The sequence below is a fragment of the Corvus brachyrhynchos genome, unplaced genomic scaffold (genome assembly GCF_000691975.1).
Source record: "Corvus brachyrhynchos isolate BGI_N302 unplaced genomic scaffold, ASM69197v1 scaffold97, whole genome shotgun sequence".
In the NCBI taxonomy this organism is placed as follows: Eukaryota; Metazoa; Chordata; class Aves; order Passeriformes; family Corvidae; genus Corvus; species Corvus brachyrhynchos.
This window is the reverse complement of record NW_008239758.1, coordinates 2,716,543-2,739,412: the sequence shown is the minus strand read 5'-3', so window position 1 is coordinate 2,739,412 and position 22,870 is coordinate 2,716,543. Positions and strand designations below refer to the sequence as shown.

The 22,870-nt window shown below is 36.7% G+C and overlaps 1 protein-coding gene across 3 annotated transcripts in view; it reads right to left on the bottom strand.

The window, feature by feature from the left end:
- The window catches only part of FGF7 (fibroblast growth factor 7), a 29,284-nt gene extending 21,745 nt beyond the window's left edge, over positions 1-7,539 (bottom strand). Inside the window, exons 1-2 of one of the 3 annotated variants that reach the window (XM_017742718.1) lie at positions 7,313-7,539; positions 6,213-6,407 (exon numbers count right to left, since the gene is read on the bottom strand). In XM_017742718.1, the coding sequence (XP_017598207.1) occupies positions 6,213-6,407; positions 7,313-7,352 (235 nt within the window). In that variant the 5' untranslated portion in view covers positions 7,353-7,539. Of the gene's footprint in view, positions 1-6,212; positions 6,798-7,312 lie in introns of all 3 variants that reach the window. The other 2 variants (XM_008640040.2, XM_017742717.1) reach the window with 2 other exon arrangements.
- Between the last annotated feature and the right edge of the window lie 15,331 nt (positions 7,540-22,870).

The window sequence follows — 22,870 nt, the reverse complement described above, 5'->3', positions numbered from 1 at the left end:
TCTTCTTTAAGATTCATCGTAGCTCTGTATTTTTCTGTCTAGCTACTGACTTGAGGTATTCTAGTTAATTTTCTATTAGTCAATCAATGTTCTATTATCAAATTATTTAATATTTATAATATTAACACACAATTCTTTTGGGGTTTGGAAGTTTTTTCACTAATACTTTTTAAAGCTCTTTACAGAGAAGTGAATAATTCTTAGAGGCACAGAGAGTTTGAAGAATTTTCCCAAAGTCTGTAAGCAAATTGCTTAGAAGTTTGGATTAGCCTCAAGTCTCTTGAGTCTCAGGTCAGGGCCACTTCAGCACATTTTCTTCAGGATGGAGCAATAACATACTCAATGATACAATACTGAATTTTTTGAAGGTTCAGAAATTGTAAACAATGTGGGGGGGAAAGCTGTGAGGGAGAAGGGGCTGCAATTTATCTTTTTAAATGTATCCTGTAACTGCTTCTGCAGTTGGCTGCTACATTTGTTTGATTGTTCCATAAAAATGTGCTATTTCTCATTTCTGATAAATCTCAGTATTGGGAGATTCAGGAAAAACTGCCAAGTCACAGCTGAACTACGAGGCTGTATCAAGGTCGAAGGAATCAGTGGGGACAATATCTATAGACTCAGATGTTTTTCACTTCTCAGACTGATGTTAGGTCGCTTTTGAAGCTCCCCCAGGCAGGCATAGCCCTGTTGGTGTATGTTAACTTGTGGAGCTGCTGCCTGGGCCTGAGCCCAGGGGTTTGAGTTTTCCCCCACAGAGCTTATGCAATCATTTTTGTTCATGAGAGTGAGAAGAAAGTGAGTGTCAACTGCTACCGTCTGGCTTTACACATATTTTTCAGCTGGTAAATGCCTAAGAATAGACAAGGTGATGAAGATTCAGGAGGTAAATTCAGAAGTTGTAAACAGCTTTATCTGTATTTTGTGGCACCCCTGTCATACTATGTCAGCTGAGCACTGATCTGGATGTTGATACGTGAGACCTGAAGAATCTTGCTGCAACAGTTCAAGGCTTCGCGCCCTGCTTTCTTCTCCTCACCTCCCCAAAGGCTACACTTACCAAAAAAGTCAATAGAAGCTGTAAGACAGGTACAACTCAGCTGCTTCTGTTATCTGCATCTTTGCTAAAACCCATCAGCAGCAGCAGGTGAGGGTGAAAACCTGGGATTTGTGATAAGGTGCAGGCTGAGGGATAGGCATAGATCTCTCTGCTGGTTGAAACCTGAGGGCTGGTATGTACCCCCAGTGCCAGACAGGGAACTGGAGAGGCAGCAGGGGAGTCTGGTATATTTAGGTCTGATTAATCACTGTGGCAGAGAAAGTCATCCTTGGTGCTGTGGGCTAGGTTTTGAGAAGGATATGCATGTATTTCCATTTGAATTAAACCTCTTGCTGTTATAAATGAAAAAGCTAGCAGAGTACTAATGTGACACAAAAGCACTTTAATGTTAGTGAAGGTTTATCTTCTCTTGACACCAAAGTGTTGGTTGAACCAACAACTCTTGAAAAATCATGAATGCAGTTGCAGGGACAGACTTTCTGTTAGTTTGGAATGCACATAACCCGTAACTGAATCTAGTCCATCAATACCTGCCTTGAAATACCTGATTTTCAGAAGCTGAATCTTCTTGGTTCTCTATGTAATAGGTATTTAAGCAACAGAAATAAAATTGATACAGAAACACAGCATACATGCATTTTTTTCATGCTAAGAAGCATATATAAAATGCTAATGGAAGTCTGATTTCTAAGCAAGTTGGAGTATTTAACCACTAAGATGCATATAAAGTGTTTTTTATGGTCAGTTAGGGTTTACATTTGAGCAAAACTGAGTTGGAGTTCTTTTATATTGCTGAAAACTATGACTTGTTGGATTTTGGTCAAAATGGAAGTAGTTTTCCAAGATAAAATTGTAGTCAAGATTTCAGCCATTTTATGTCAAGATCTCACTAGACTACTTTCTCTACTCTTTTTTTTTGGTTGGCTTTATCCACTGAAAAGAAGAGGAAATAGGCATTTTCTGGGTTTAGAGCACACATGGAATATGATAGGATCAGACATCTTAGGATTCAGGTTCCGGGAAGGCTTTTCTAGTAACTAAGAGACCCTTTGAAGTCTTTAAAATGAGATTCCAAAGGCAACAGAGCATGGAAAGTCCTAAAGCATCATCCAGTCATAGTTATAAATCCTCTTGGATAGAGTCAAAACAAACTCTGGTTTTTGCTGCCTTTTTTTCTGAACAAAATTAAGGAAAATCTGAAACACAAACTGAAATGAAGGAAGGAGTGAACACTGTTAAGGAGAGCTTTACTTTTCTATCAAAGGTACAGAGTTAGCAAATTGCCTTGTCTCCAAGATTTGTTCCATCAATCTCACATTTTACAATCATGAATTCAAAAAGTGTGTTTTGTGTGCCCACTTGGATTCTTTTCCTTGAGCAAGATGCAAAATTTATTTTTTGTTAAAAAGGGTTAGACTTCAGCAAGTTATAGTAAGTTTCTGTCAAAGAGAAATTTTGTTATGAATAATGACAGATTTTTCTGGGTGACCTAAGCTTTAGTTTTTCAGTGGGTGACTCTCAGTTCTCACTCTGCCATTTAGTTTTCAGGTTGAAAGCGAAGCTGTCAGGTGCAAAGTGATTTCCCCTGCTTAGTGGAGATCACTGTCCTCTGATTTGATTAGTTCACTCTTGAATTATCACCTTTATGTCCACCAGAAGGCTCTGCTGCTTTCTGAAGTGTACACAGAACCATATTCTTTGGGTACCTAACAAGGTCAGCACTGTTGTAAACAGGATTTGGCAATTTGCTTGCACTGAGACAGCACACATGGATTTCTTTAACTAAGCAGTTGAATTCTAATGTGTTTTGAAGCAAGTGAATGATAAATACAGATTATTTACAATTGGTGAGTGAGGATTTGCTTCAGCATTCAGTTATGTCATGAAATTTGAATCCACACACATTTAGTACAGTGGCTGCTAACTTAAAACCGTAGGAATTGTAACACTTTCACTATTTGTGCTGTTACTTTCATTGTGTGTGGGTGTATATATATTTTTTTATTCTGTAGTTGGAGAAGTCTGAAATACAAAGACCCTAATTCCTCATCATCTTGGCATTCTTATAATCCCAACTGATAGGAGAGCCTCTGTGAATTTTGGCACTTGCCAAAGGTGTGATGAAGTTATCCTTCTAAAGGCATTTCTCAATGTGAAGATTGTTCTTCACAATATTCATGTTTCACGCCCCATGGGCTGAAAAGAAGTAGTTCATTTGACCTACAAAACTGACAGGGCAGCTTCCTTTATGAAGCTGAGATATGATAGTAAAAATATTACATTTTTTCTTATTTTAGTAGCACAAGTTAGCACATTCAAAAGGGAAAAGAATTCCTTTTATTTATTATGTAATTGGAAAATTAGGTTAAAATGAGAAGAAACCTCTTGGAGCAACACTTTTCATGTCCACTGATTGGTTAGACTGCAGCAGTTCTGGCATTCCATCCTAAGAAACAGGTGTGATTTACCTTTTACTGACTTTCAGGACTGGAAATTGTGGAACAAGAACATTTGAACACAGACAAAACCACATCCTTTTCATGGGTGTGTTATTAAAATTATGCTTTTCAAGGACCCTGGATAAAAATAGCCTGTTTAGTCTTCTATTGTTAAAATTTTTGCTTAGGGAAAGTGTACTAGTCCAGGTGGGGATTATTTTTCCTGTTTGTTTGCTTTTTGCCCCCTCATATAATATTATTTTCTTTATAGTTATGGATTTTCGTAGAGAGCCATAAGCACATCTTCAGAAAGGCTGTTCACATCTTTTGTTGAACAAAGGTTATGACAAAAAGTGTTTCTATAATAATACTAATTTTTTTAGTTTCTCAGAAAATCCAGGTTTTCAATGTTCACATTTTTCTCATCCTCTTTGTCTATATTTGCCTATTCTACTTGTCCAACAAAAGGATTTGGATGTTATTCCCTAAGATACAGTAGATAAATTAGATCATTAGACTTAAAATGGTGGGAACTTCCTACATACCTCAGCCAAATTTCAAGACAGTTCATCACAGTGCACATCAGTTACCAGATAACCATTACAATTTCATTTGGTTTTTCTCCTCATATTCATTGCATTTACTAGAAAAAGGATTCTTTTTTTTTTTTTCTCCCACTGCAATATAAACGTACAGTAGATAAATTAGATCATTAGACTTAAAATGGTGGGAACTTCCTACATACCTCAGCCAAATTTCAAGACAGTTCATCACAGTGCACATCAGTTACCAGATAACCATTACAATTTCATTTGGTTTTTCTCCTCATATTCATTGCATTTACTAGAAAAAGGATTCTTTTTTTTTTTTTTTTCTCCCACTGCAATATAAACATAAGGGTTTAGTGGCTCAAGTTTGCCTATCTTTAATTTGTGATAGTTACTTACTACCACTAAATTATCATAAAGTGTTCAGAAAACTGCAAGAGACTACAAAAATCACTGGCACAAGAGGATCTGGTGTTCTCTAATGGGCTCACTACAGCATCTTTAAAGGTGTCATTAACGTGTTTAAGCAGAATGGGATCCTTCAGAGAACTGAGAACCTCTGCTTGAATTTGAAATAATGCTAAATTTCTAACAACGTTTTTCTTGAGCATCATGGAACTAAAATAGCAGCTGTGTATAATTAGTCAGCTCTAGATGCTTTCATAATGTGTTTGTAAATAATAACAGAAAAAAATTAGGTACTGTGAATATTCACTTATCTGCATTAATTTAGAAGGATCAGTTTCAACAGTCAGTAACATTTTTTCCAGTGATTTTTATGGGAACAACATTTCACTTCAAAACTAGCCCTATGGATCTCTATTGTAGCAATGCCCTCCTGAAACTCAAAGGGAGTCTTCTTGAATATGGACCAAATAATTTAGTTGGCTGCTGGCCATGTGTTGTCTTTCAGAGGAATATAGTTATTCACTATGTAATAGTGTAGGAAGAAAGGAGACATATGGAAACAAATTTTAAAAGAAACAGTAACATTAGTCAATGCAGATTTAGCCACACAAGTTGCCAAGCACTTAATGTAGTCATGAAGTAAAGAAATAAATTATGAAGCCCACGAGGCCAGCGCGTAGCACGCGAAAGTGCACTTCTGATAGAAAACAAGCACTCAGCTGAAGGCTGAACCACACTAACACTTCTTGAAGTTTGATTTATGGATTTCTTTGGCTGCTGCTGTTATAAAAGCACACTATTATATACAACAAATTAAAACTATTTTTAACAGCATTCTTGGAAATATATTTGTCCTTTTATTTGTCTCTAAATACTAGACCAGCATGTCTCTGGCCCCTTTTCCTTATAATTTTGTTTTGAAATATGCAATATAATCCTATGTATTTTCCTGTTGCATGTTAGTAATGTCTTTTCAAGCAGATGTCATGTTTCTCTAAATAAACAATACATTTGTAACAACACAAAAGACAAAGTGGCAAAAATTAGTGACTGTAAAAATTGATCCTTTGAAGTATAAATCAAAGATTATATAGGTATTGGTGTGGAAAATACATATTAGTACAACAATTCTTTTTCCAGTTCAGAATTTGTATTTGGTACAGCTTCATAAAATATTGTATGTCCATTCTCTCTAGATGAGTCATGGTTGTGGAAGAAAGGGGGAGAATATTTTTTCAGCATCATGATCATTGTAATAATGAACTGCAGAAACTATAATAGATTTTGTTCCTGGCTTGGCAAACTATCTAAAAGATTTTGCAAGAGAGTTTACATAATTCTTTCCATTGAACTTTCTAGTATTGCTGTGTTTCAATTGTTAACTCACACACACCAAACTTTTAGGTAGTTTGTGCACAACATAAATGTGGTTTAATGTTTCAGGAGTATTTTATGAGCAGAGTTGGTGGTTATACATTTTCGTACTTACAACCTTAGTTCACTTGTTAAAATAGGCTCTCTGTTTGCTAATAGTTCCCAGCTGTAACTAATACATTAGCAGATCTACAATGTAGTATTTAAAATGACGCATTTCAAAATCAATAGCAAATGTCCTGCTATACAATTAATTGGAAAACTTGTTTTACACAATGGCCAGTACACGATACAAAACACTTTTGAAGTTATGGTAAATCAATGAATAGGAAACAATGATGTGCAAATTTCTAAAAACTTAGGAAAAGCAAAAATATTACTTACTGTAATTGTTGTTTGCTTCTCTTGTCCCTTTCACTTTGCCTCGCTTATCAATCCTCATATACCACTGAGTTCGACAGAAAAGTCTTCTCACTCTTACATCCCCCCCTTCCATATAATCATAGCTTCTGGTATGTCGCTCAGGGCTGGAACAGTTCACATTTGTAGCCATTTGCTCTGGAGTCATGTCATTGCAAGCTAAAGATATAGTGCCCATTAGAAAGATAATGTAAAAGTATGATCTGTAGAGCAAAATTGGCAGGATCCATGTCAGTATCCATTTGTGCATTATAGTGCAGTGTTCTGGGTGTTCATGAACAACATAATGAAAATTAAATCTCAAGTAGACTGTTGCTCTTAGGTCACCGACCTGCCTTCTGTCTTTACGAGTTACAGATTCATTTAAATGAGATTGCTCCCTCTTCTAGAATTCTGATCGTTATTCCTCAATAGTTAATGGCGAAATAGAAGAGCTTCTTAAATATCTCTTCAGTCAGAATATCCTTTAAAGACACAAGTTATAAAAACCTTTGTTGTCGTGACCTTCTTTACTACTTGAATTTGCTGCTTGCACTGAAAGTAAAAGATCTGTGAGAAAAGGTGCATGTGTAAGTCGTTATGCTCAATTGTTACAAACGTGCAAGGATACATTGTGCTACTGAAAAGTACTACAAGTAAATATATGACATGCTGAGCTCATTTCTTAAAACATGCTAGTGCATATTGATAGATCTCTCATACAAACTTTTACATAAACAGGCATTTACACTGATTGTAAACACAGTTCTGTCTTCAGTTTTAAGTCCTTCCAAAAATCTCCTATTGATTCATTTCAACTGCATTTTCACACATGATAAAATTCTCCTGATTACTTCATAACTGTATATTTACTATTAGCATAATCTATCATGCAACTTTTCTCTCGTTCAGGTTTCAAAACAGACCTCATGGCTTTAGCCCTGGATTTTTATTCCTATCCTTTTCAGATTATTAGTAGAAATAGTTTTCTAAATTCTTTTTTTAGCATCTAACATTTAGAGATAAAGATAAGTTATTAGCTATTAGAAACTGTGGAATGATCTTGTAAAGGACAGATAACTTACTTGTTCCTGTTGATAAGAGCTGGATATCCAAGTACTCCATTTCTGTTGTCTCCTTTTTGCAACATGAGACACTCTACTGTAGCTACAAACTTTCTCAGCTCAGAAAGACTCCACCAGAATTATAATTGTTTCCATAAATCAACCCGCTGGAGAGATGGTGTGTATGTGCTTATGCGTGCGCGTGCATGTGTGTGTTGAGCCTGTTGTTCAGTCCTTTTCGATAAATACCTTTGCTGACCTCACTTGGAAGCAATTAGAATTTAACCAGTCAGCTGTCAGTTGAATGCACGAACAAAAGTAAAAGGAGACTTGCATTGTATCGTGTCCAGTGGTCATCAGAGGGAGCTATGTACATAGTTTATGCTTTAAATCTCCAAGAATCTTCTTTCTAAAAACGTATATTTTGTGCTGCATGGATAGAATTGCTTCACATGCTAGTTAGTGTTTCTGTGCTCTGGTTTAGGTCAGTATTTTTCTGTCCTTAAAAAATTCCTCCTCCTCTGTTTTGTACTCACATGCTTATCTCAGTTTGCTTTCAAATCTCTTCTGCACTTTGGTGGATTCACAGTCTGTTTAGTGCCTTTCTGAAGGAAATGTGGGTCTGTTACATACCGTGGAGAAGGGTGTGCTGTAGCCATTAGAGATCATGAGGTGTATTTTTCTATCATGGATATGAAAAGAGGGACTGCTGCACTGAGATTTTATTTCATCAGCCACTAGGTGAAAATGAGAACATATATTTGGATGTTTCAAAGTTTGACATGCAAGCACAACCTTTATCAGCTTGAAGGAAATATTGCTACTAGGGAACAGCCTTCCTTAGCATGTGTGGTTAGTTCTGGAAACTCACAAAAGGAGAATGAAAACTGGCAGCAATGTAAGAAAATCCCTAATACTGCACCCAAGCAACAGGCTTAAAATCTAGAGAATCAAAAAAAAAAGAGTGGATACACCTGGTTTTCTGCTTTTGTGTACCTATTTCCCTCTCTGGCACCAGCCTGTCCATGTTCCATTTCACTCTAAATTCTGTTGAGTTTCTGGTGAATGTATTTGTAAAACATACTGAAGCAAAGTTTTCAGTAGCTGCTTATCATGTTTAACTGCCACACTGTTGATGTGAGTACACCTCAGTCCCTTTAGTAAGTAATAGCAGCAAGGAAAGTTTGGAATCAATCCACTTATTGAGAATAGTTTACTTATGTTTAATATTTTATACTTGATAATATAATGCAGTTTCTGATTCCATGCTTTTATCCCATCCCCACTCCTTTCCTCCCTCTATGATGGGATAACAGTTACTTATTAAAAAGTTAGTGAACTGTAGAGGCAGTTAAAAATCCCAGGGAGTACGTATGTGCCACCTTGTGGTGAGGGGGACATAAGTAAACCAGGGTGTTTCACTGGACTGATCCAAAATGAGCACTAAGGTGCACCAGGCAAACTTGTACTACTCAGCCTTTCCTATACACAAACAGAATGAGTAATTCCTTCCTTAACATCAGCAGCTTCCTTGTCAGCACTCACATGGATTAACCCCATTTGTCACTCGCTTTCCATTCTTTTTTTTAACCATTTTCACATGTAGTCCAAAGTTGATCAATTTTTCTTGTATGTTATCTCTATTTCAGCATATTGGGCTGTTTCCTGTGTTCTGTAGCTCAGCCTAATTTTTCTACTTTAGCAAGAGACTCAGTATATGCACCTTCCTGATATGAAAGATGTGCTGCTGAGGGCTTTCAAAGGCTGGATACCTGCAGCTGATACACAAAGAAATGGCTTTCATTAGTTAACTCTTGTAAACTGTGATTACAGCTATTTCCAGTTTGACTTCTGTCTTGTCAATCCATGGCCACAATTCTGACAAGAAGCGGGGACTGAAGCGACTTATCCCAGCTGTGGGTTTTGCAGTACATTTGCTGGATTTATTATCAGCATGTTCTCTGACCCATTCCACAGTCTGAATCCAGAATGATAGCAATGAAAAAAATTTGTGGTATTCAAAGGGCTTATCTGTTGTGTATTATAAAGCAAGCAATCAAGGATAAAAGGTAATCTGTGTTTTACTCAGCAAAATAGGATGCAAGTAGAAATGTTTTTGTAAACATTCTGGGTCTTTTATGGGCAATAACAACCTGCACTTTCAGATCCATACAGGTTTTAATTTTTCTTTTTCCTTGCAAGCTTATTGTTTCTGACTGTTAGTAACAGGAGAAAAAATACATACCTGAGGTTTCAGTTCCAGAAAGCTGGAGTTATTCATGGTCCAGGCATGTATTTCTCTTGGCTCTGAAAAAATAAATCACTTGTTGTAAGTGAGTTTTTTTAAGTGGTGCCTCAATTCAGATCTCTGTAAACTTTCGTAGTTAAGAATAAATGAAAAGTGGCTTTAGTAAGGCACTAGCTCTAATTTTAATTAGTGAACAGTGCAGTTACTCTTTAATTATTGCTGCTAACATCCATATCGTCATATTTTGTAATTACAGAATAATATCTTTCCACCGTGCTTTAGCTGCAGTTTTCCTTAATTTCCATTTTTATGTCTTGCTATACAACAAGAGCAATTCTGTATTTTTTAATGGAAGGATGCCATCTCGCTGTGCATGAGCACATCAGGCTTCTCTGCGTGTATCTCCAAGCCTCTGAATGGCCCAAAATGTGTCTGTTTAAATCAGTCTCTTTAAATCAACTAATATCTCTCTCAAATTGAACTGGTTTAGGTTTAGAGAAGATTTAGCTTGAATGACACTTGGTGTCTGTCTGTTTACCAAAGTGCATGCCCAGGTCTTTGCATTACAATCCCAAGCAAATCTTTAATAATACATTGAAATTTTCCACCTAAAATGCTTGTGATTTTCTGTTTCTTTGGTGATGTGTTAAGGTTTCAGGACCACATGGAAATGTGCAAAATGCACATGCTGTAAGCCATCCTTTAATACTTAATGCATGCATTGGTTCCTCCTTCCTGTTGATAGGACAGTTTTCCACAGCATTGTTACAGTGCACATGCTGAAAAGGAAACCGGAAATGAATTGCAAGCACTTTGCTTCTGATTGTAAAGATTGTGTGTGGGTCTCCAGTTCAAAAAGAGCTTAATTAAGTTTATTCCCTTTTTCCTTACATAGGAAATGACTTTTTGTCCTTTTAGATGAAAACATGACCAATAGGACCCATGCTTTCCTTATCTCCAGGCTGGCCTGCTGCAAATTTGCTGCCCAGTTTTGGCATTGGGTCATAAATGCAACTTTTAAAAAACCTCCATTTTGTCCAGTTTGCCCATAGGGAAACACATCCCTGCTAAGAAACTTACCATTCTCTTCCTCCTTGTTTCTTAAACCATTTCAAATTTGCTTTGGAATATCTTCCAGGAGTTCCAGAGTTTGAGACAGTAGGAGGATAAAAATATCTGTATCAGGCTTTAAACCCAAGATGTTGGGTTTTAATGCCCTGCAGCAATAGCTAAAATGGGATTGGAAGGTCCTAGGGAAAAAATACCATAGATGTGAAGGTGCTAAATCTTCTTGTGGTTAAATCCATAGTTTCCAGATCTCAGAAATCAGGATCAGATCAAGGCTGTCTTTTATTACATGCAAAAGGTACAAGAAAAGTGCTACAGTTTGAGCAGATCTTGGTCAATGTTGCAGTATTTGAGAAAAACTGCAATGTGCATGGAAAATAAACTCATATAATGAGGCAGTAAAAACAAGAGGCAAGGATTATTGCACTGAAGTTTGGATTTATCTTTTCAGGTTGTAAGGCTAAGATTAAAAACTATAACTATGAATCCTTTGTCTCCCTGACTATAAGAATGTCTTTTTGGTTTTGGTAACTGGTATGGGTTATTAAAATCATATTGAAAAGACAACAGTAATTTTTTCCTAGCAATTTTTCAAGACAGATCTCTTCAACATAATTCTTTTTTTTTTTTTTTGTTTCCTCCTATTCATCCAGATCATATTGAGATGATTTAAATCTACAGGAAAATTTGAATGCGATGCAGTAGATACTTGGAAAAATAAAACCCTTCAAAGTATCAAATAGTTTGACTACTACATAACTAATTACTTTTCCTTTAATTAATTACACCAAAGGTGTTTTATGTAGCTTATTTTAGGTAAAACGAAGGCTGGGAATACCTTAGCTCCATCAATAGTAAGCTTAAAGGTAAATCCATCCAGGCTTTTTTCACTCAAACAATGGAGTATCATGATACTGACTTTTGAAGGAGATAGAATAAAAAAAGAATGGCAGCCAGATGAATTTTTCTTTCTGAATGGAATTTTCATGGTATATGGTTATGCTAGATCTCCTGGTTATTCACAGCTCAGTAATCCTCAGCTCCAGGGGATTCTATTTGTGATGACATCAGGACACTCAGGCTATGTTTATCATAACCTCAGATGTTGATGCAGAATTCTAATAGTACATTCTTGGTGGAGATAGTATTTTCTCATACCAGTATTCTATTTTTTATGAGTGAGAGCCATTTGGTTAATTTCAATTTTTACCAGGTATGATGTTCAGAGGTGTCTCTTTCTGAAGTGATCCATACACTTGTAGCCAATTTTTTATCGTACCAAAATACTTGACCATGCAGTGATTTCTTCTGCTTAACTTTTAATATATTCTTTTTACAAAATAAAAAACTTGTAGCATCTTTTTATATACACAGATGGTTGAATAAGAGCCAGCTTTAAGACCTGGATTTGTGGAATCTGTGTGCTTAGAGCCACCTTCTACAGCTGTTTCTCCAGTTAAATAAGTGTGATACATCCAATATGTACTGCCCCTGTTGCATACTTTAGGTGTCAAAATGCTCCTGTGATTGAATTCTAAAAACCTGGGCTCACATATATACACACCATACACTGAAACATTGTTAATGCTGTAAAATAAAATACTCAACAGGCACAGATTCTAGCTATCCATCTCATGTGTTCAGTCAGGGTGGAAAATCGGGGAAAGAGCAGTAATGATAAAACTTAGAGTCTCTATCATAGTACACACTCACTCAAGCAAACCAGTGTTTATCAAAGTAAGCTCTTGGCATCTCTATATACTTCAGCAACTCCAGGGTTTCACCCAAGGTTTAATGTAAATTCCTTCTTTATGGTTCTGTATTATTTACGAGTGTATTAAGGCTTGAGATTTAACTAGACATTTTTTCAGTGGCTTTCTCTTTTCTGTGCAAAGCAGGCAATAAAGCAGGTTGGTACAACCAATGCAAACAAATGCAAAATAACAAAACCTGTGACTGTGTATGGCAGAAATGCTACTGGATTACTACTGTATATTTATTACTTTATTTTGGGAAACAGCTGGAGTAAGACCTTTCCCAACTTTTAGCTAATTATATGGGCTATTGTTACACGTGTTCTAAAAGCAAAATAACGTAGGGGGTAACTGCCCTATTCCCCTGTATGCTGTGCTCCTTGTAGAGTTCAAAACTCACCAGTTGACTCAGAGTAAGAGCAATTCTCTCTAATGATTGCATTATTTAGTACCCATCTGTCAGTGACAGGGACACCAACTTAGTCACAAAAATGTAAGGTTTTCCAGCTGTTTGCCATTTGAATGGTAGATAAGCATTTGCTAAACTGAGGGAATCTAATAAAAGGGTGTCGTTCCTAGGGAATCTGTGTTAGTAATTGGCTTACGGAGTGCACTCCACCACATTTCCTCACTTTTTCCATTCCCTCACTTACTGATAATGAAGTCCATGATATCCTACTAAATCCTGTGTAAATTCAGGCCAGAACAGTCATTTCATAATCTAGTAAGGGTGTGAAAGAAGGATGTAAAGTGCTGGAGATCTGAGTGCAGTTTAGCATATCAATGAGGCATCTGGTGTGGGCATGGACTGGTGAGCCAGTTTTTCTAATTATAAAAGGGAGAAAAGAAAGTGTCAAAATACCTTTGCATTCAAAGGGCAAATTGAGGCTGTGTTAAAACTGCATTTTCTTTCACAGCTCCCTCAAGAGAGCTAGGGAAGAATGGGTGCTATTGATTTCAAACTGGCTGTAATTTAAAGATGCCTAGACTGAAGGTTACCAGATAGTGCTGTCTATTTGCAATATGAACCATCCTGCTCCTCTGTACGTATAGTTCTGTAGATTGCAGGAGTGATCCCTTCTATCTGGCAATAGCTGTGCTTCCAAGAGCTGAAATGTCTCCCAGTGCAGCTGTTGCTCTGTTAGATGGTTATTTGCCTGCCTTGTGGCATCAGCATGGATTGAATCTTGTGAGCAACCGATGAGGGTCAGGCATTGAGCAGATTGTTATCAGACTTGATGTTGTTCTGATCTGCCTCCTTACTCCTGCCTTACTTTGCTTGTCATAACTATCACGTTGCTGAAATAATTTCTACCCTTTTAACAGTAATTCCAGTTGCTAGTTTTTCATACCTTTGACAAAGACTGTCCATTACTACTAAAGTATTCTCCACAAACCTAAAGGTTACTCTTCCGTGAAGCTGGAATGCAGAATATTTGGGTGATAGAGAGAAAGAGGGGGATAAAGAGCTGAGACTAAAGGATCTGTGTATTCCTTTGTCCCCTATAAAAGAGGAGGGAAAACTTGATTCCCTGATAGGAATTTGTCTAGTGTAGTGGTAAATTCCCTTTATCAGCCTTTTAGGATATTGGGTTGAGTGCATCTGTAGCATCTGTCTAGTTTGTGTACCTCTTGCATCTCTGTTGTCTCTGCCGTGCTTGACAGTGGGTTATTGCAACAGAGGCCTTTTCTGGAGTAGAAAAATTTTACTGACAGGACTTTGTGAAAACTTTTTTCACACAGAGTATGTGTATTGGCTCCAGTGGTGAAGTCACTGTGCTAAACTCCACCATGCTGAGGTACAAAGTGTGGTAGTCCCTTGACACAGCAATCAACTGAACAAGTTTTTGTGGGTTTTTTATCCAGTTGACAGAAAGCCCTAGAATAAGAAGGTAAAAATATGAAAGGGAAGTTACTGAAAAGCTATTTTTTAAAGAATTTTGACAGGCAGATTTTTGCTAGTTAACCACATTTCAGTAAAATTCCTCTCTGAAGATCATGCCTTTGTTTGTTTGTTTCATAGCATTGTTAGACATGAACAATAAGTTGGCAGTGCCTGGTATGAATTCTTGGTCTCTAAAAAGTCTCTGGTGAATGGTTTATCAAGTTGAACATGTGTTCTATAGTCTTAAATTACAGATTAGGTTTTTTTCCTCAAATTAGTCTGCTGTGCCCTTCCTCATTATTCCTAATGGTGACTAACACTTTTTATATCTTTTCTTGATGAGAAGCCTGTGGAGGAAAAGAGAGGGCTCTCAAAGTGTCCTGAAATTAAGGGGTGTGTTACAATTCTGACTCTTCTGTGAGGATTGTGAGGTTTATCAATAATCCCCAATGCCAACATGATTTTGATAGCCATTACTTCAAAAGCAAAAAGAAGGTATCTTTTATAGGAGTCTTGAGTTGTACAGATGTGGGGAAAAAAAAATGGGATAATGCAAAGGAAGATCAGATGTGTACACTCAAGTGTTGAAGTAAGGATTCATGAAAAGTGTTAATTCTGGTGTTTCCAAAATTCAGAATGCTTGACTTTATGATCTGAATTTTCTTCTGATATTGGAGTAATTGACAGTTGTAATTGCTGATTTACACAGTTGGCACCAGCATCTCAAATGTAGCAGGGGATGTCTCAAAAATGGGAATTTTGTTCCAATACCAGTCCCTCAACATCCACAAGTGCTGCTTCTCAGGTGGGTATTTGTCTGAGTACACAAGCTCCATAAACTGCTACATGAAGGCAGGGAAGGGTTTCCTGAAGCATCCCAAGGGGCTGTTAATGTACAAGAAGGTGCTGGCATGTGGAAGAGAATGGAGAACTAGCTATGGCAAGAGGAAAATTAGGAGCATTATAAACTGTGGAAGAGAAGAAATAATGGAAAAAATTTGGTGAACTCTCAAGAAGAAGTAGAGAGATACTGCATACATTAGGACCTCATTACTTTCTTCTGTTCTGTCTTGTATCTCAGAAGAAATGGGAGCTAGGAAATAGGGGAACCTTGGAAGTCACTTTAAGGAGATAAAGGAAGAGATCAAGGAATTTCTCATAGAAATCCCCTCTTCTTCGCTCTGATGCTTTTTCAACACATATCTGAGAGAAATAACATCATTTGGCAAATCAAATATGTATTAGGCTGTAGTGCATGAAATCTTTCATTTCTAAGTGTGTGTTTTGGCTTTGGTAACCTGCAGTGAAGGACTTCTAGGGATGGAATGATTACTGTACCACACGGTGACAAAGCTTTGTTCATCCAAAAAATAAGTTGGTGATAGCTAGAAGAGATAACTTAGAAATAACTCATCTCTTCTGCTTTTATATGGTGTGCTATTTCAAGTTTTGCAGGCCTGATTGTGTGGCTTGTGCTTTTCCCATTGTCAGTGACACTCATCTGCAGCAAAATGACCTGGCACAACTGGGACAGTGCTCATTAGAGTTGGTGCTGAACAGGGCTAACCCAGTCTCTCTTATAGCCCTTTTGAAAATAGGGTATATATACGAGAGCAATTTTTTTTTTTCTAATCTATTTTTGAAAGTATTTTATCCACCTAATTAAGAAATCCCTTCTTCTCCATGCTTGCCCAAGGAGACTTGCAACCTCTTCACTGGTCTCTGGTTCCTGGCATAGATGTAAAAGTGCAAGGGAAAAAAATATGGCTTCATTAGGACCACACTGATATCTGCAGTAGAAGCTGTTGAGGATGTGGTCCTGTATTTTCCTTTGTGGTTTGTGATCCCTGTTCTTTGTGACTAGAAATTTTGTTCTTTTCTATTCCATGTAAAGAAACAGATGGTCTACTCTGCAAAACAGTGCCATTAAGCCATACTTAATCTTCAAGATTGCAGATACTGGCCTGCATTTAGCAGAAAAAGAGCTCCCGTCAGGATTGGCACAAAGATTTCCATTTAGTGCCTCTCTGGAGTTGAAGATTGGTATGAAGGTTCCAAAAAAATTATCTTACAGTCCAGTAAACCAAAGTGGTATTCCTGTAAAACACCGAGTTCTAAATGTAAATTAGTCTTTTTCCTGTGAGCTTTCTTTCTTGTGGGTTTATGAGCAAAACTGAAAGTAGAGATTTTCCTGTGTTTTAGTGTTGGCCGGTACACCCAGTTTTAAGATAATGGTGCATTGGAGTATAATCAAAATAGGTGTCTAAAGAACTAGGTTGCTTCATGTTTCTTAGGGATTTTTTTTGTGAAAGAGGAGATTTCTGGGTTTGAGCGTTTTTCAGTTCCTACCCCACCCTTCTAAAAGATACATACACTCTCCCTCTTCGGTTTCGAGAAACACCCCCAGGGCATCCTTTTTATTTGAATTGATTTTCTGGTTGTTTATCTTTTTCAATCTGGTCATGAAAAGCACATCTGGTTTCTATTTTAATCAGTATTCCAGTGGGAGCAACATCATATTATAGAAGGCTAACAATGCTAAAATAATAATCCGTAATGATGCAACTTCTGGTAATTTAAAACTGTTTTATCCACTGTTTGTAGAAGTGTGTTAATGATGTCGGCCAAGTGATCTCTTTGTAGATTAAACTCACCCTGGGTTCTCGTAACAGAGAATATCTGACATCCACGTAGGTGAGCCCTTCGAACTGTCAGCAATTCCTGAAGTGTCTGAGCATTTCAGTACTTACAGAAAGTGCAAAACTGACAGTTGTGCAAACTGAAACAATCACTTGACAAAGAGGTTGGGTAAAACAACCCCTGTGCTGGTTTAGATGTAAACTACTTCTGCCTTTTATTTGACACAGTTTTGCTTCTAGAGGTGACAGAGTTGGAGGTGTTGCTCTTGTTTTTCTTCACTTTGTTAGTTGACTCAATACTCAGCATACATGGTAAGACTGCCAGAAAGTGACAGTGGTTATTTTATTACAAAGCTGCATGCTAGCAGATAAACTGAGATAGGTTGCCAAACAGCCTTCAAATGGTAGGACTTGTTTCTAAATATATCCCTTGTCTTGGTTTAAGCCAGCAACAAAGAGGAGAGACTTCTACTGTTTCTCTACCTAATGCATATTTAGCAATTATGTAAAAGTAAAACTTTATATCTCTGCAATTCCCGCATGAAAGGTCCAGCAAAGCAGCCGCCCCCAATACTTTTGCTGACAAGGTCTTTGTTGAAGTGTGGACCTCTCAGTCACATTTGTAATTGCATTGCCACTTCCTTTAAAGTGTGTCATTCTGATGCCATCTCCAGACTAGAGTTCCACACGATAGCAGAATAAACTGAAGAGGCTGTCCATTAAAAATAACTTTGAGGGGTGGGGAGAACATACTCCTATTTTTTGAGAAAACTCTGATAACAGAGCATTCTATCTAAAACTTTCATTCAGCAATCAAAATATTTATTGGAGCTGTCTCTTTGATGTACACCTGCTTCTCCCTTGACTCTTCAGCGACGTTTCTCAATGAAGTAGATTGTAGCATATCTTAAATTGGGAGGTCAAACTTAATACTGGTATGATCAAGTAAGGAGTGGCATTCTTGACAGGATGACAGAGTTATACGTTAATTATTTTAGAGACTAAACTTACAAGTGATAGTTGATATTTGTGACCTTCTTTCTTCTCTAACCTGGTGTTAGGAAGAGCTAAAGCCCCCAAAAAAACCCAAAAAACTTTTACAAAATCAGTTTTTAGATAAGAATGGTTACATTTTGGAGAATAACTCCAGTCACCATTAGTGGAATCCTCCTCAAGGTCTGTATTCTTGGTAAGAGTATGGAGAAGGTATACAAGTTAACCTCAGCAGCAGGTTTCTCTAGTTCTCTAAGAAACTCTGCTCTTAATTTATCTGCTTACTTTCCTGTCTAAAGACAACTGATTAATATCTTAACACTTCAACAGTTTTATTCTGTGGAATAAAACCAGCCATTTTTCTCACAGTTCTAAAATAATTTCAGAGGAGATAAGCTTTTGAAACTGTGTCTGAACTTCTGTAAATAATCTGTGCTCAAGGTCAGAATATCAGGTCAGGGATATCCAATGACTACACACTAAAGCAGGGGAGCTTCAATATCTCTCATCACTGAGTTTTTGGTTTGCATTTTTAAATAAACCAGGAACAAGTGCAGGGTATATATAGTATCACAGCCTTATGCTGGCAGAGGGAATCTCTCCAATCATTTTATTCCAGCATCTTGGAAACATGAAGTTGGTTAAACAGATGAAATGTTATATTTTCAGCTATCCATTTACAATAGAGAATTTCCAGAAGATAATCAAGTGATATTCTTTTGTCTCATTTAACAGATGCTACATTCCTGGTTGCTTTCGTGAACTGGATTTTATTATTTGTTTTACTTTTTTCCTGTTTTGACACTATATAATTTCAGAATTTAATCTGCATTTTAAAAAACTTTCTCATCTTTAGAATGTTTCATTTTGAAAGGACTTTCATGAGTCAAAAAACTTTTTTGTTTCTACTGAAGGAGGGGGTGGAGAATCACTGTACTGTCCCATAACACATTTGGATTTCCCTAGTAGCCAATTTCAAGCTGTGGATACTGAAACAAGTTTCCAATCTGTGCTGCTCTTCAAGTCATAGATGTTGTGCATTGTTTGTGATGTTGAAATTATACCCTGACTACAAACCAAATTTGTCTTTCCAGATCCTTGGTTTAATTTCTTGTGGTCTAACTTTAAGTGCCTCCTCTAATATATTTCTCAAATGTATCACAATTTAAGTTCTACATAGATGCTTTCAGGATACTTGGGGGATAACTGTGTAAATAATGAAAAGGAAACAAAACTTCCTATATGTAAATGAGTGATTTCTGAAATTTGATGGTTTTATTCAGAAAAGAGTTTACTGACTGCATACCAAGAGGCATATGCAAGCAGCAGGCATTCTGAAGAAATAGCAGAGAAAGTTCTTGTAACTTGATACCATAGCTGGGGAAAGTGAGGTGCAAAAGGGAGATGTACATTTTCCATGGCTATGAGGTGATGTAGCCATAGATCTTGGAGTTAAGTGCAGGTGGCCTCGCTGCAGGAGCTTTCAGAATGACATCCACTGCTTGGGCTGTATCTTGAGTGTGCATTTTGCTTTCTGGTTTTCCCCTCTTGTCATCATGTTTTTCCTTTTTTTTTTGGTACTATTTACAAAAGAACATATTTGTTCAATTTCCTATGTACATGTATATATATTTTTAAAAAAACCACATTCCTAGAATGGGATAAAGGCTCAGAAAATTATGAAGTTGTGGAACCTCTGTGACTTTTGAGAACTACTTTTATGTCCTGCCTCATCCCCAATATATTGCTCAGCTTGCGGCAGCTCAAGCATATATTTTTTCATAATTTTCTCCTTGACTTCAATGTCAGAGCAGATGTTCTTTTTGCCAGATTTTTTCAGAATACTTCCGCTCCCTTTCTCCTCCATAAAAATTGTTAGCTTCACCTTTTATTTTGAAAGATGCTACTGTCTTAGTTTTGGAAGACACTTCAAATTTTCCTTTGGCTCAAGAAGTGTTTGGCTTCCTGAAATTGTTTGTTCTGTGTGCATGGTGCCAATTTGGAATTTTGCTAAATAAGTTGCATTGTAAGTAGAAGAAATACTAAAAGAAGTATTTGGTGTGAACTCACTTTCTCCAAGTAGATAGAGTGAAATATAAGTCTAGGTATAGTTTGTATAGCAAAATTTCTCATTTCCTCAATGGGCAATCTATTTACAAATAAGTGGCATAATAATACAGCCTTTTCTGTTTCATTGGTTTTCTTCCACATTCTCACTACAAGTAAGATGACAGTGGATCACATAATTCCTGTATTCTGAAACAGAAAACCCACCTGACTTCAATGATTTTGTTTAAAAACCGATGGCATGATAAAGTCACTCTATTTAACATCCAATATTATAAGATAAGAATATTAAGAGCAGCTTTATTGTACAAAATGAAAGCAGATAAATAATCTCTGCTTTATCAAAACTTTACACGTTCTAGAAACAGATGCCTTTTTAAACAAATACAAAATTCCTAGATATTAACTTTTCAAACAGTAACAGCTGTTAGAAATCAATCTCTTTTGATTTACTACTCTTGGAATGGGCCAGATTTGTTTTAAAATTAAACACTTTCACAGAACGACTTTCTAAAATCAATGTATTGTTTTCACACTCAGTCCAAGGAAATTCATGTTCATTCGGAATTCATTGTATGTTTAGCCCATATTTCATAATAAGGGAAATCTTTTGTAACCTAAGTTAAAATGTTACTTTTGCATTTCCTCACCCTTGAAAGGCTGTTTGATGCAGCTTTCCTATTTCATTTTTTATGGTTGTTCTACTCCATTCACTAGAGTGACAAAGGAATTAGGGCTGATATGGATTCAGTTGTATTCCTTGATAGATTAAATTTTTCTGGCATCTTCTTGAAGAAATGAGTCAGTTTAGGAGTTTAACTTGGTCCTTTTTTTTTTAATTATTATTTTTAATTGCAAACAGATAAATGTGTAAATTAACTATTTGGAGATAAAGTTTCCAATTGTAGGAGAGTGCCTGATGTCAAAGAGCTGGACTCTGGCCCGTTCCTCTGCCACATGCCAGTGTAGACATGCAATTCCCTGTCCCCCTGCACCTGTTCCAGCTTCTTGCTATTCTGAGAATACATCTGTGTGTGTGGCAATGAGGCTGCTTTTTAAATGGAGATGGATTTCTGGTGCCTCTGGGCAACAGTATCCAGTGTATTCAGAGACTGGGATAGCATCATGCTTTCCCAATCATCATTTATTTTAAAAGAAAAAAGTTAACGATTCTTTCTTCTGTTCTTTCTTTCTCTGATTTTGCTGCAATTTTAGACAAAAAGGTTTTGGGAATTTGGATGTTCTAATCTATAAATTGATGGTAGAGTTTAGTGGGCAGTACTAGAGATAAGAAGTAAAGCTGAAATGATATTCTATTCATAACCCTCGTTCAAGACAGTAATTTCTATTAATCAAAACCAGCTTCCTGCATTTCAGGTGATCAAAAGCAAGATGAGATCTGTGGTTTATTGTTCATCCTAGGGAGTACTGCAGTTCTAACTTTCCCCTCCACTTAGAAGCAGCAGTAACTGCATGACTGCACTAATGAAGCTGCTAATTGTCACTGCCAGAGATACTATCATTTGCAAGGATGTAAATCTTTGCTGATTAACGTCATTACAATACTTTTCCTTTACTTTGGCACTGAAGACAAGTACAATCCATATTTTATTTGACACTTCATACTAGATTCAGGCATGGGAACCAGTGTGTATATATATATATGTGTGTGTGTGTGTGTATACCTACAGAAGTACATTGTATCTTTGCTCAGATGTTGAGTCTGTATCCAAAAAATAATTGTGTATGAACTAAAGTGTCAGACCCTCAAAATAATATAATCAAGTATAATTAAATTTATGTTCAACTTGGATGCTTTCTAAGACGGCATATCTGTAATAAATTCTTCATCTGATGGTGATCTTCTAAAAGCAATCAGATTGCTGTATTAGTGGCAATAATTATTAATGAAGGATTAAGAACTATAAACTATCTTTTGGCATTCAAGCAGACAGGGAGAAAAAAAGCAGACTTTCCATTACTATGAAAGAAATATAGAAGTGTGGAAAATCTGGTATTATATCCTGACACTTTCAGGAAAGAAACAATAAGTAATTTTAGGTATTTGCACTAAGAAAAGTAGATCTGAGAAAGATGTGAGTTCCAGCTACTGCACCAGTCCTTTTCTGCTTCCATCTTCAAAATCGGGGAACGTATTAAAGTATTACCAGGTCCTCATTACCTGATAGTTGTTCATTCAAAATTACTGTAATAATTAGAACCAGAATCTTAGCTCCTTCCTTTTTCTAAGCCTCAAATAGCCTCAGAGAATAGAAAGGCTTTGGAGTGTTTCATAATTTAATGAAAAAATGGAAGCAAGCTGAATTCCTAAAGCCTCTTGGAAGTTGCTCTTTCACTCAAAAATCTCTTGAAATCTGAGTGGCAGTAATGGGGAACAGAATTTCTGTACCTGTTTTTTGAGGTGTGGTTTTTTCGTGTATGCGTATTTGAACGACCAAGATCTCACTACCCACTTTCCAAGACTCCCATGTATTAAAGTTTGCCACCATGTTAAAAATTCATCAGCTTTCTCTTGCCAGTACTGTTCCTGCTGTTAGTCAGAGGGTTACATGCAGTATTTAACCAGAAACAGAGAGAGAATACACATATCTTCTACTCCTTTTATTCTTCTATTATGCAAAAATATGCAAAGCACTTTATATACATTATTTCATGGCCAATAAAAAATAGAGAGCAAATTTATTTTCCAAATTTTTTTTTTTTTTTTTTTGGACTTAGCCCATTTCTATACCCTAAAATCTGCTGCTCTAGATTGTTGAAATATTTTGTTAGTACCTCCCTAGCTGAAAATAAAGAGAGACTTTTTTTTCCTGCCAGCATGCAAGTGCTGCTTGAAGAGGTTCTGGAAGCATTCATCCACCGTGTAATCTCTCTGACAGTGCACACACTGCTGGTGGAATTTCC